This window comes from Physcomitrium patens, chromosome 6 (assembly GCF_059467195.1).
Source record: "Physcomitrium patens ecotype Gransden chromosome 6, ASM5946719v1, whole genome shotgun sequence".
Taxonomy (NCBI): Eukaryota; Viridiplantae; Streptophyta; class Bryopsida; order Funariales; family Funariaceae; genus Physcomitrium; species Physcomitrium patens.
In genome coordinates this window covers 3,501,038-3,515,124 of record NC_143415.1, presented here as the reverse complement: position 1 = coordinate 3,515,124, position 14,087 = coordinate 3,501,038, and the positions used below count along the sequence as shown (strand labels likewise).

General features: G+C 39.7%; 3 protein-coding genes across 4 annotated transcripts; all 3 read left to right on the top strand.

Moving 5' to 3' along the window:
* The first annotated feature begins 756 nt into the window (after window positions 1-756).
* LOC112283638 (uncharacterized) lies at window positions 757-4,622 on the top strand. 2 transcript variants are annotated; one of them, XM_024522652.3, is made up of 4 exons: window positions 757-990; window positions 1,426-1,720; window positions 3,375-3,603; window positions 3,869-4,622. In XM_024522652.3, the coding sequence occupies exons 2-4, from the start codon at window positions 1,473-1,475 to the stop codon at window positions 4,067-4,069; spliced, it is 678 nt and encodes a 225-aa protein (XP_024378420.1). In that variant the 5' UTR covers window positions 757-990; window positions 1,426-1,472; the 3' UTR covers window positions 4,070-4,622. The 2 variants fall into 2 exon arrangements, with proteins under 2 accessions (XP_024378420.1, XP_024378419.1); XM_024522651.3 differs by having other exon boundaries at window positions 764-1,244.
* Window positions 4,623-6,486: 1,864 nt separating this feature from the next.
* Window positions 6,487-8,226, top strand: LOC112283640 (beta-1,6-galactosyltransferase GALT29A; the record flags this gene model as incomplete). The annotated part of the gene is given in 3 exon segments (XM_090251561.1): window positions 6,487-6,705; window positions 6,826-6,948; window positions 7,068-8,226. Coding segments are annotated over 3 exon segments (657 nt in total), but the record flags the coding sequence as incomplete, so codon positions are not given.
* Window positions 8,227-11,325: 3,099 nt separating this feature from the next.
* LOC112283639 (mavicyanin) lies at window positions 11,326-13,689 on the top strand. Its single transcript, XM_024522654.3, has 3 exons — window positions 11,326-11,779; window positions 12,115-12,368; window positions 12,485-13,689. The coding sequence occupies exons 2-3, from the start codon at window positions 12,179-12,181 to the stop codon at window positions 12,838-12,840; spliced, it is 546 nt and encodes a 181-aa protein (XP_024378422.1). The 5' UTR covers window positions 11,326-11,779; window positions 12,115-12,178; the 3' UTR covers window positions 12,841-13,689.
* The last annotated feature ends 398 nt before the right edge of the window (window positions 13,690-14,087 follow it).

The following is a 14,087-nucleotide window of genomic DNA, read 5'->3' as shown; positions in this document are numbered from 1 at the left end:
AGAATGCGGCAGCTTGTCCTTGCGCAGAATTTGTTGCCTTCGTTTTTTTTTGTTAGTTTGTTCGTTTATCACACCAAGTTCCGTTTTCACAACGTGGGCATGTCGCAATAAGTGCGAGTATGAGCAACCACACATTCGAGACGGTTCGTCAAGGCTGTCGGAACCTTCTACGCCAAATAAAACGATTTGCAATATGGTCACCACAGGTGCACCCCTTGGATAATGCACTGCTACATACAAGCACACGCCATGGCACAATTTTCTGATAAAAACCAGATCTGAGTCAGGAGGGGAGGTACGATTTTCTCCGACTTGTCCACTTGTATTCTCCTCCAGCTGACGTGGATCCAAATCCCAGGTATAAAATCATGTGGGCCCATCCGAATCAACGGATGGTCGACGACAGAAGTCAACTCCTTGTGGAACAAGTCAGCCTCCAAGGATTAGGTGAGCCCAACTCGGATCCCAAAAGAACACAAACAGAAAAAGAAAAGTCATTTAAAAAAAACACCCCGCAGAAAAGTACAAGAGGTGACCAGCCGCAACTGCTAAGGGGGCGGACCAGGATTAGAAGCAACTGCCACGTGCCGCACGAGCCAGTTCTTCGCCACGTGGAAGGAAGGAAGTGATAAAAGTAAAAGGCATATATTCAAAAAGTTCCAGAAATTGGACCCTTGTTACAGGAAAGGGCCCTCAGGAACAACGAACGAGGTTCTTTTTTTTCGTTGGGGATGGGAATAGAGATGAGAATTGAGATGGGGACCGGGTTGGGGGGGGGGGGGAGAGACTGCAAGGGATTTTCAGATTTCCACTTTGCCCTTCCCGTGCTCTGCTGCTGCGTCGCTTGTGCCCCGAATTGCCCACAGAGTGTGACCCCGTCGCTAACGCGTCTCGGATTGTGGATGCGTCTCGTGAATGCAACTTGGGTTGTTAGAATCGCCCGCATTTTCCAATCCACCCTCGCCTTGCCGTTGGTTTGTTCGCATCTAGGTTGCCTCCCTGCCTACCCGCGATCGTATTGGTGTCGTTGAGAGTTATCTCGGTTGCTGATTATTGTGCGCGAAAGAACTTGGAATTGGCGTGTGCTCTGTTTGACTTCGCTTTGTTGATTCTTATCTGCGTCGGTTAGAGGTGGTTTGAAGCTCCCCGTTTTTGTTCTTCGTAAGCCGCGCTGGTTTGGAAGAATTGTTTATCAGTGTAGTCCAGACTCGCCGGATTATTGAGCTGCATACGGAGTATCTGCAGTGAAGTGCTCACTCTTCACCGTTATTGCTTAAGCTTTCATCTTCACGCGTACATCGCCAGTGCTCCTAGGGTTTTTCATTGTAATCTAGAGATTTGGAGTGACCGCCGGTTTTGGGTTTTATGGTTCTTGGTCGATCATTAACAGCTTCTTATTGATGTGTTTGGTTTGATCCTGAGCAGGTTCCAGGGCTTGACTAGATTCTTCGATCTCTGCATCTGTTCTCAAAATGCCAGAACCTTCTGTGAACGAAGACACTAAGGTTAGAGAAAAGTCCCTGAAACGTATGGCTTCTCCGACCTGCGGGTCCTCTCCTTCGTACGCGAGGTGTTCAGACTGTCCGGGGAGAAACAGAACGCCCATGCTTCACGCTGATCATTGTTCATCTGATAATGTAATGCTCAACGAATCTGGTGTGGAATCGGAAGTCAAAGCAGAGGTCGTTCTTAACAAAGCTCCTCAAAATCAAGCCATTGAGTAAGTTTTCCCTACCGCACTGTCATGCCACGAGTGCTTAATCAACTGTCATGCACTGGGAAGTCTCGATATGTCATAGAAAAATCCTCGTACTTGTCCAAGTATTACGAGCGAGTTATCTTAGTAATCACATTCTGGTTGTCAAGTAACCAGCCGAGTCTTGCTTACTAGTTGATTTAGAAGCTAAATCATTGGCAGATATCTTCGATTTTTTTATTTTTTTTGTTTTCCTTTAATAGCATGATGGGTATGTGTGTTTTTGTTTGTTTGCGACTAGGTTGTATGTTTCAAAACATCAGAATTTCTCTCGGTGAATCCTCAGGGACTGTAGCTCAAATTTGCAGAGGCTCCTCTTTATCAATTATCAGTCATCAATGCGAGGTTGCGTTTAGCGGTAGGCGTGTGTAACATTTACACATAATATGTTCGAGAACACCCATGTGATCAAGTTTTGTATTATGGGTTATCAATATACTTTTCTGTAGAACCAGCTCATGTAGAGCTTCTCTTCCATCCCGTCCAGGAATGGTACAATGTACGAGAAATTTTTCTTAGTTTAAATTCTTGTTTAAACTAGTGAAACGTCAACCAGTGAGATTTTTATTTAAATTCAAGCTCCACCAAATGATCCATCAGGAAACTAGCAGGTAGTAGTAAAATATAATTATTTTGTTTTATTTTATTGTACTCTTATTCAATGTGCCTTAATAATTCCCCATCATTTTGAGAATGTGAACATGCGATTTTCCAGTATATTGTTTTTAGTACTTTTGTAATATTCCGCATATTATTTAGGATCTGTTGATATTCCTGTATGTAGGAACATGTTTTCAACACATAGGACGCTGGGCTCTTGTACTGGAATTTCGTTCCTTGCACGTGAAAATAGAAGAGAATAATTCAAAACATGCTCGCTTCCCGGTCATCCTCTTAAGGACATAGCAGTAGACTCAGAAAGTTTCTCCCTGTCCTAGGTGTTGTTGCATGGAATAATATATTATCGCTAACACAGGGAAGTCCAGTATTGATTACGACAAGGTATCGTTTGGGAAATCTGTACTTGACTGCCCTATATGAGTTATTCATGTCACTTTCGTGCAGCCGGAATTCCACACTTTATGTCGTTCTAGGTTGTTCGTATTGTTACTTTACATGAACTTTTAAGCAGTGAGGCTTGCTCTATGTGTGTGACCCACCCCGACGCTTGAAATAGTCTCTATAAGAAGCGTCTCACATGATAGTATTGAAAGGAAGAAACTATAATACAGGACGGTATTGAATTCTCTTTTGTTTCTGAGAGCCTCAAGGACATATTATTCATTCTGTTGTGCCTTCCACTCTTCAGAGTCAGTCGGTCTTAACGATTGTTTTACGAAGTCTTACAGTAGCTCATCGAGGGTAATAATGCCACGGATGAGGTTCAGTAGCGTTAAGGTATAGTTCGTTTTAATATATGTGCGAACTTTCTTTTTGTGGACATTTGATGTATTGTTTTGACGCGCTGCTAGTTAAGAATCTAGCAAATCATTGACATACACGTCCGTCGTGGAAACGGTGTTGTGGTCAATCGAATCAAAAATTTGATTTATTAGCCCCTATTCGCTGTGTAAGCCAACCATGTTGATGGAAGTCATGGGAACTGTCGGGGGTGCAGATCTTCACCTAGCTGCAGCTTTCGACAACAATTTGAAGTGGGCACGATTTCCCAATTTAAAGATTCGAAAGTGAAAGACTGTGAAGAGGCGCCATCACCCTCCGACACTGCTTCATGCGTCGCCGATCCTTCCGTGTTTGACTCGACCCCCGACATCAGAAATGCCCTTACTTTGAGTCCTCGCAAGAGGCCTCGCAACTATTTTACGTCCGAAGTTAGTGTCGGAACTGTAATTAACTACACCCTCCTTTCGCATGCTCTTCTCACTTGGTGTGACATTGAACTTCGTATATTTCATGCAAATAGTTGCGTGTGCTTAGTCTTTGTTTTGCACGAGTAGCTGACCTGATTACTGTCCAACGAACGTATTTGAGAGGCTGCAGCTGGAAGGTGGACTCTCCAACCAGCGTCAGTTAATTGACGTTAGTTTCCATTTATGAAATGCTTTATCCTGCATTTTAGATTCTGACATAGCATGATGTAACGGTTCACAGAAGGAATTGAAAAGGATTGGGGAACTGCCAGAGCAACCAGAATCTTCTAAAGCCCGAGTAATTAACCACCTGCTCTGCGCACAATCTTACGCCACGACAAGTCCCGACATTTCTTATTCGCCCAGCTTTTCAATCGACCTTGATTCCGATTCACCTGGTGGGATAAGATCCGATTTTGTAGAATTCTACGATATTGGGTAGGTTTGGAGAGGAACTCGCTATCACCAGTGACATCTTTTACAACTCGTGTGTTTCGGGTCCGTATTACCGACTAGCTGGTCACTTTTTATCGAGCAGAGCAAGCAGCCTTCCTTGGCTACGATTCAACGACTGCTGCGACTCGACAGACTGGCGCTGGGAGAACTGCTGAAGTGGTACAATGCCAACATTATTTTCTAGAGTGAGGAAGCCATTATATTATCCTGTCCGTGTATTCTAACTATGTTAAGGCTATTTGCTTTGAGATCCCAGGGGCATGTCGCGAATTCTGCATAGAATGTCTTGTATGTGCATTGGTGGTATATAGTAGTTGCCGCTCCGACACCAAAACCCGCTTCAATAATTTGGTTTCTCAAGTATTTGTCAGAAATTTTCAGGTGATTAGTAGTAGAGTACATATATATGTTTCCCATTTTCTTGTTTTCCTACTATAAGTGAACCAAGAAAGGGTAAAAGATGCTATGGTCTTGGAACGTTGTCGTGCCTAAGAAGACATTCTTTATTCTAATGATAATTGATACACATTTTACATTCATTTCAAAGAATTTTTTTTCGATCTTTTAATGTTTTTTTCCGTAAAATATTCGGCTATCTGTTGCTACCGTTTTTGTGAAAAAATGTTCTTTATAACTACATTTATCGAAAGAATTACAAATTACTACCAGGTAACAATTTACAAATTGTATATGTTAAGAATTGCTAAGAAATAGTTATATGTTTTAGCTAGTTTGTGTGAGAATGATAAAAAGAAAATTGAATGTAGGAAACCCAAAAAAACTTCCTGGTAATCTTCTATATTAACGAGGTCCACTAGAGAATTACGATTGATTACTAATTTTTCCCCGTCACAAAGACTATCCATTTGCATGTATTCATATCCAATTTATATCTAAACCCCTTCAACCTTTCTGACAGTTACAGTCTATCTTTACAACAACCATCTTCACTTCATTAGAATATTGATTAAAATCAATACATATTATGCGAGATGAAATCCTCACATCATTATATGAGCATTTAATTTTATAACAAATATATATAATTTTTTACCTCAGTAATTCAGGAAGAGTTGAGAGGAAAGAGAAAACTTCCAAACGCAACGTGTGTGCTCCTGACCTGAGAAGCTAAGCCTTGTCTCACTGACGCCTTTCATTGAATGAACGATTACCAATGCCGGCCAACCCAAAAAAATTCATGCCGTGGACTTAAAAGCCGTTTTACCCATTCAACAATTGCTCAGTCGGAAAGGAAGCTGCATTCAAAAGAATGAACAATACACACAAATTTGAAGCTCTGTGTACCTGGCAAAGGATGATGAGCTACAAAGCCTGAAGATGAGCACCAGGGTAGTTTACAGAGCGCGGGGTTTGGTGCAAATCTGAAGCTGGAGCCTGCAATATGAAGCACTCTGGGATGAATGTCCTGTCAGATCTTGTTACAGTAACATCAAGTCCGCTACAGGTTGTTACCATCTCCGGAAATCCCACTTCCTGGACGTACTTGTAGCCATCGCATTCCTCCAACAAGGCAGCAACTGTTGTAGAAACGGATCGAAACATAACTGCAACAATGCCGCAATCGCAGGTCTTTCTGTTGTTGACTACTGTGACTATGTTCACCGCCAGCATGGGGTCTTCCTCAATGGGTTTCTCAAGAGGGCTTTCTGCCTGCCTTGAGCGAGAGGTCGAAATTCCATTCTAACTCGAATGCAACGGTAGAGCACATTGGTTCCGAGATGGACTACAACGACGTGGATTACCTTTCCAATGAGCTTGAGCAGCAAAATCTAGAGATTCTCGGCAATGAAAAAGGCTCGGTGCACAAAATGGAAGATATTTATCCTGGCAAGATGGGCAATCCGAAAAGCCATGAGAATCGTGTGATGTACACTGGGAAGAAGACGCTATATCTCCGGTAAATGTATTCCTTGCTCTAATTGGTACGTCCTTGTTCGAATTTTTAAGCGTGGAAACCCTACGAAACCTCTCAATTCACAAAACGTTGCGTTGATTCATGGTTGGGGGAAAAGAACATTCACAAGCCTCGAGTGGTGACCTGCAATCGACCGAACCCCAATCCTTTACAGGAGATAAACTGTGAAATTTGTTCGCAGCAAGCAGAGGTTGCCAATTGACGCACTGCGATACCAACATAGCAAATCCAGAAACATCGTGCTCATGCCGTTTTTTCGGAGGAAGATCGCCAGCTGGCAGCTAGAGATTTTCTGCAACGCTATGTTCGAGCCTTTCTGGCCAAAGATGCGATCACGGTTGAACTGGTCTGACAACCGGCAGTTTGAGCCCCAAATCCTGCAACTGGTAGAGTACGTGAAGCGGTCGGTTCACGAGTGTTCTGATAGACTTTGGCATGGCGTGGTCATCAACCCCCAGAAGCGGTAACGCACATGCGCAGTGATAGGAAACAGCGGCATTCTATTGAACTCTTCCTACGGAGCTTCCATTGACGCACACGAGATGGTGATGCGAATTAACAACGCCTGAACAGTGGGATTCGAGACTTCAGTGGGGCGGACGACAACCATCTCATTCATGAACAGCCACATACTGCGTCCTTGTGCAAAACGTAGCCAATGCCGGAGACATCCCTACGGCGCCAACGTAAGATCATGCCCCCATCTACACACCAAACCACAAATCGTCTCAAATTCCTCAACACCCAGACAATGATCTACAAAAATTCTACTCCAAGACGCTAACCCTAACATCAAGACCTTACAGGTACCGATCATCACGTACATCTGCGCGCCGTAGCATTTCATGCCCATTGCATTTTGCAGCTCAGAGCACTCTGCGCCCCTGCTGGTGACAGCCCCGCGCTTCGACAACGATTGCAACAAGATTGCGAAATGGTAATCCTTCATCGTCATACTTGCACTGAAAATCTAAGACGAGTTAAACGAAGAGAGTAAAATGCTCAAGTTAGCGGTACACATTTACAGGTACTCCGTGAAACTGTTTAGCAAGAGATAAACATGAAGCCCGAGTGGTGGACAACGCTGCGCAATCCGACTCGCCAGTTCCATTACTCCACGGGATTACAAGGCGTGGTGATGGCGCTAGGGTTGAGCGAAAGCGTCCGCATCTACGGATTCGGAAAAGCTGCGAGGCTGAAGCACCACTACTTCTCGCAGCATCACGAGGAGCTCAAGGAGGTCCACGACTACAATGCCGAGTACGAATTCTACAGCGATCTAGAGCAGCGCAACATCGACGAAATGCCGTTCTTCAAAGCTGCCAGCATTACGCAGCTCCCAAGCTTCCGAATCATGGCGTGATCGGTTGAATCTGCGCAGTTCTGGAAGGTTTCAGATATTAAGTGTGGTTTAAGAATCAGCAGGAAGTCCTCAGCGCCGCCGATTTCGGCAACAATGACGAAGGCGACGCCATCGCGGGCACGATCTCGGCAATGGCATCGTCCCCGAAAGGACCCTGGAAACCAGAGCGACAAGGAAATTAGGGTCTTCCATTTTAATCTCGGAAAGGAACAATAATATTATAAATTATAATAAAACTCAAAAGAAAAATAACTAAATCAGAATAAAAATATTATAAATCCCAACAAATTCCTTGTCAAATTCTAATCAAATCCTGTAGTAAATTCAAAACCTCAATTACTAATAATTTAACAATTGATCTTAATTTAAATTTTTTATAATTCTTAATTTTTTTAGTTGAAAATAAATACAACAAATTTGAAGAGGATCAAACTTATCAACTTATCAACAAAAAGGCTCATAATAGGCTTCTTCTTCCAATCTTGATGCTAATCTTTTAACACCAATGTATCTCTTTTGCACCATTCAATTGCTCTAAAAAAATTTACAATTCTTAGAAATTAAGTTTGCTACTAATTCATCAAACTTCACCTTAATCCAAGTGGCAAATTGTTGCAAATCTTAGAAAACCTTACTAGCCTTCAAAATCCACTTTTTGATATCCTAATCTACTTAAATTTTAATGACTTTTACTTTAACAATTTGATCAAGCTCAAATTTACAACATTGGTAGATTTTCACTTATAGATCTATTACAAATCTCACAAGAATCAAAGTCACCTCAAAAAAACCATGACTTTACAAAGCTCTTACAAAGTTGTTACAAACATAAATTACCTACAACTAATGCTCAAAAAGTTCACTTTACTCTACTCTCAAATTCTACTCTCCAATCAACAAAAAAACCTCAAAGTCACCTTAGGTCTGTAGGTTTGTTTTTAGAGGCTTGATTTCAACCTTGATTATCAATAGGTTATCTTTGGATATCTTCTTATAGCTTTTAAAGGTAATATTTGTCAAAAACTATTCTTAATTCTTTCCGTAAAATGTCTATATTATTATTTTTTTATTTTTTTTTTAATCCACTTTATTTTTGTCTTATTTATAGTCCTATAAAAAGTATAAGTTTTTTATACAAAAAAATAGCATTAGCACTTGTTAGTTTTACTACCTTCTTAACTAATATCTATATTTATAAGGTAATTTGTCACAACATTTTGAAAGAAGATATTTATAATTTTCTACTAATGGTAAGATATTTTTATAGAAGATCTTATTTCAAAATATAGTAGCAAATTACTTTGGAAATATAGATGATAAGATATTTAAAATTTACTGCAAAATTATTTATAAAAATCTTAATTTAATTATGCATTTATATATATATATATATATATATATATATATATATATCATTTTATCTTGGTTTAATAATTTTATACATGTTTAATTGAAACCAATAATTAATTAAATATATTTTTTAAAATAATAAAAATATATATATGTATGTGTGTGTGTGTGTGTGTGTGTGTATATATATATATATATATATATATATACTATATTTATTATTTGTAAAAGATGTTTGAAGGATTTAAGACTTTGAAAATCTTCTAGTATATATAAAATTATATGTATATATATATATATATATATATATATATATATAAAACATAAAAAACATAAAAAATATTTATAAAAAGCTTAATTTAATTTTTTTTAATCTATCAAAATTAATTTGAATCTTTAACTTTATTTTTAAAACCATTGAAATTATATTCATATACGAGTTAGTGACTATATATATATATATATATATATATATACTTAATAGTCTTAGCTAAAGTTATCTCAAAACTAATATTTAATCAATTAAAGTATATGTGTGGATATATATATATATATATATATATGTATGTATATACACATGTACTTCTAAAATAATATCAAAAGATTTTAATCTAGTGTTTCGATGTATAAAGTTATATGTAAATGAAATATTTTGTATAAAGTTTGATAGAATTCTTTTAAAAATAAAACCAATTAGAACTTTCTGTATCTTTGTAAATAATTTTTATTACAAATATATTTTTAAAAATTAATAACATTTAAGTTTTAATTTAACAGCATTTAAAATTTGTTCATTGGCTATGGTATGATGATTTTTTACTCATTACTAGATTCTTCATATTACTATCAGGATATGTATATACACAAATTTATACAAAGACTATTAGATTATGTCAGCATTGTTTTATTTATTTCTTATGAAATCCATACGAAATATATATTTTTAATATAATTTTGAATTTTTATAAAGAGACATAATTCAAAGAAATATTTTCTTTTTTAGAAACTCGTTGCAGGAAGAAATTTAAATAAAGTAATATCACACAAAAGATATGTACATATATTTTTTCAACAACATACAATTAAAAAAATGTTTAAATTATCTATTCTTTCTTTTAAACATATTTTGATGAAGATCTCTCTATAAATTAGTACAGATTTAAATTAAAATTTGAGATTAGTTTTTTATTTTATTGATTTTATTATTTAACTTAGTAAAACTCAACACTAGGTCTAATAAATATGTAAAATTATTATTCATCAAGTTGAAGACGGTGTGAAATTGGGTTAGTGAATGTACTGACCCAAACTTCAAAGATGGTGAGATTTGACTAAGAAGTCTACTAGATAGTCCAAGTTTGAGTATTGAGGTTTGTCTACAAAAACCTTACATGCATTATATTTTTTTTGTGTGTGCAATGTTACTACTTGTTGTTGTGTGTGGAGTGAACTTTTCATGACCAAAAGGATCCAGGTGGTGGCTTCCAAAACAGTGAAAAAAGCTTGGTGGCCAGCCCTAGGGAAGGTGGTGAGGAAACACACAACAATATCAACAACAGCGGAAGCAAGTTATGAGGAAGGATAGAAGCACTGCCCCTTGTGGGTTTAGTAACTCTTCGTGTGGTGTGATAACAGATGGATCGGGACAGATTTTTCAATGCAGGAAATGTTGCTGAATTTGTGTCTACTTCTTAGTTTTAAAAAACGCGGTCTGTTCCCTAACATACTATCTTTGATTGCAAACACGACTGGACACCTTGACTGTTTTAAAACAAAGCTAATAAACTAATCTGGAAAAACAAGTCCACAGTTACGATAAAATTTTTACTGGGACCGGATTATAAGGACCCGACTGAGCTTTTTATGCTTCTCATGATTCGAGTGGTACGTTTAGTATTTTTAACTTGTAGACAGTGGTATACACATGGCAGGAAAGCCCCTTTCTAACCTCGAATCATGGAGTAGATTTTAGCCAGATTATAAACCAATGGCATATATGTGGAATCTCCAGGTCAAGAGAGACGTAGGGGCGTCTTGAAGGGTGATCACATTGACTTATTGCTCACATTAATAGTCCTCGCGAACTTTGTTTTCTATTAGACTCAACCGCGTTGACGTTGACACCCAAAATTGAACAAGTCAATCAGATGTGAACACATTTTGGATGCAATAGGCCTCGCTGATTATCAGGCAATGTGACCAGCAGTGGTTTTCCTAATTCTGAAGTTTTTTCCCTTTATTTTTCCCTCGAAGCAGGTAGGATACGACAAAGATTATCTGCATATCTTATAAAATCAACAGCAAATTGTTTGTCTTCCTGTTCTCTTTTATTTGTGCACTTTTCTGAATGCTGTTCACCTGGATTGCTTGTAGCTCACTCGAGTATGCTGATCAATCATTTGCACTTTCCCGAAGAATTAAAGAAACAAATTTCATGCAACGACAATAGTGCAGTTCACATGACACCAGCATGACAATAAACCCGAAACCTGGCTGGAAACTACATGCGGACCGTCTGCTGCGAAGGAGAGCAACCAGGTATTTCAACAAAGTGGATCCAGTTTGCGGAGGGGCATGGATCATCACGCACGCTGCAGTCTGGATCGCAGGGTCCAATGCATTATAAAATTGTTCTCTCGTTTAAAAGGGTCACAAAGGAAGGTAACATTGGAGACAGCCGACCCCGTAACTTGTCCTTCAAAGATGACAGGTAGGGTGCATGGTGACCAGCCAAGCATGCGCTGGCACAACCATTTCACCCACCCAATCCACGCCTAGTTTGACGCTACGCTGCGAACCTCCGAGTCGGTCTTTGATAATCGTGAACATATTCCCATGGCTCTTCAACCCTGGTAATCAAGGACTCGATGCACAAAGAGGGACTGTACATATTAACTACCTGTTCTTGAATGTTTCACACTGCTCACACATGAGCTTGCTGGAGCAGCCCACCCTAAACTGAAGGCTCTCTATCCCATCTTCCATTGCGAGGCAGTAGGCAGGACGCGTGTGCAACGAGGCGAAAATCGGTTCTTCATTACGTTGAGGTTTTTGTCTGCACCTTGTACCTTGTGGCGCTCTGTCTATGCATGTCGTACATTTTCTTTGAGCTAGTTACTTGCTCAAAATTCCTATAGAGTTGTTTTCGTATCGTAGCTTTCTACACTATCCTGTACAGTCTTCATGCAACTTAGCCAGTGCATCCACCTACTTTTATGAGAGCTGTGGGATCCTCTCCAGTTTAGTTGCTCGCAAAAAGTAGCTAAGTATTCTCTACTTGGGTATAGCCATTGCTGTCCTTAGCTTTATTATGCGAATTTGATAGCCATGACTCAACTTTAAAACACTGGGTTAATTTTAAGGGATGCCGGATTTTTGACAGGTTTAATCCGTAAGCAGTGCAAGTGTACCCCTTGGGAAACCACAACAAAAAAAAAAAAAAACAAATGGCCCAGGGAAGAGGCAGTGCGATGGTCATCGTTGTTGTCTCAGCTCTACTTGTGCTTGCGCACACTGTCGTCGCAAAAGATTTCACTGTCGGAGGCACTCAGGGCTGGGGCTTTCCACCCGGAACACAAACGGACTACTATGACACCTGGTCATCTCAGCAAACGTTCGAGGCAGGAGATAAACTGAGTGAGAACCTGTAGCTTCCTATACTTTTCTCAATCCTACACGGCAGTTTTCATACTGCTATTTACTTGAATTGTGAATTGAATCTGATCAGCCTCCTTGGACTTGTCATCTTGCAGTTTTCACATATAGCCCAGTACAACACGATGTACAAACCGTGACCGTGTCGGAGTACTCAGGCTGCACCCCGAGCCAAGGCCTGAAATACACAACTGGAAAGGACACCATCGCCCTCTCCGCACCCGGCACTTACTACTTCTACTGCAGCATCGTTGGCCATTGCGACCAGGGGATGAAGATGAAGGTAGTGGTGAAGGCCGCCACCGCGGCTGCTCCCGCGCCGCTCGCCACACCACCAACCGGGTCCACCGGGTCCACCGGGTCCACCGCCACGGCCTTGTCGATTTCTCACCGTTCCATCGCGGCTGCCGCGGCGGTAGCTTCGCTCATCGCGGCATTTCTGATCCAAGTCTAGATCTCCAACAACCTGATCACTGCGATCCGAACGCCAGCCGCGAGATCGGCTTCGTGAGTGCGACTGCGGCGACGACTCCGAATGTGACTAGAAATCGCACACAGTGCTAGTGTCGACTGTTTCCATTTTGATAGAATCTAGAGTGAATATATGAGTAGAGTGCGATGATCCAGGGCAACGGAACAGTCGAGATCGAAGGTAGTGCTGCAGGGTCAGTGGATCCATCGCCACAGCGACACACTTACCGATCGATACGTAGCATCTCCGACCCGTGAAGCTTGCTTGCGATGTGCCGCGCGTGTTTGCATGGACCTCTGCTCCCGCGGCTCACAATCCGGCACTCTCACCATCTCTGATCTGCATAGCAAGACTGTCTCCTTGTCTGTTTTCAGCGGTGCTTCTGTTTTGATCATTCCTATTCTTAGTTTTCGTGGTTTCTTAACACCCCCTGCATAGTGAGAAAGTGAGTGTGGTTCCATTTGTTGTCCATGCTTCATTTTGTTTGTGCATGTGTTTTTATGGAACTTGCCCTTGTTAGTATGGTGATGTGGCAATTTGGGTATGTCAGATTAGGTTAGCAGTTTTATATGTGAGTCTTTGTGTTTAGGTAGACTGTGAGAAGTTACAACTTTCAAGGCTTGTGATTGGTTGAAACAAAGAAGTCTCTCTTAAATGGCTTTGTGTTCAAGAAAAGCAACTGAGAGATTGTGATAGGAAAAATGAGGTTGAGTGAATAGAATTGTTTTCCCCGTGGTAAACATGCCAACTCTAACATGCATAGGGTTGTCTCCCAAAATTTGTGTTAGACCCATTTTGAGGTAATTTTATTCAAATATGGAACTTTATTTACGATGGCTTAAAACAGCAATTACGAAATTTAAAACCATTTTTTAATTTTTTTTATATTTAAAATTCAACTCTGAGTTTTCATATATAAGAGAATTACTTGGTTAATAAGATTACTTCTTATTCTACATTATCTCCGAGAGTAAAATACTTCCAAAGTAATCTTGATTTATCAAAGTTTGAAAAAACAATTAACCGTAGCCTATCAAATCGACTTCTTATTCTTGAGACCCTCTAAGTTTTTTGAATTTATATGTAATAGAATGCTCAAAATATATATATATATAATACTTTTAAGTGTTTTTTTAATATTATTTCAAAAAAATGTAAGACATTTACACAAGTAGAAATATTATTTGGATACGTTTGTTTATATGACAATTAAGACCATTTAAGCACCA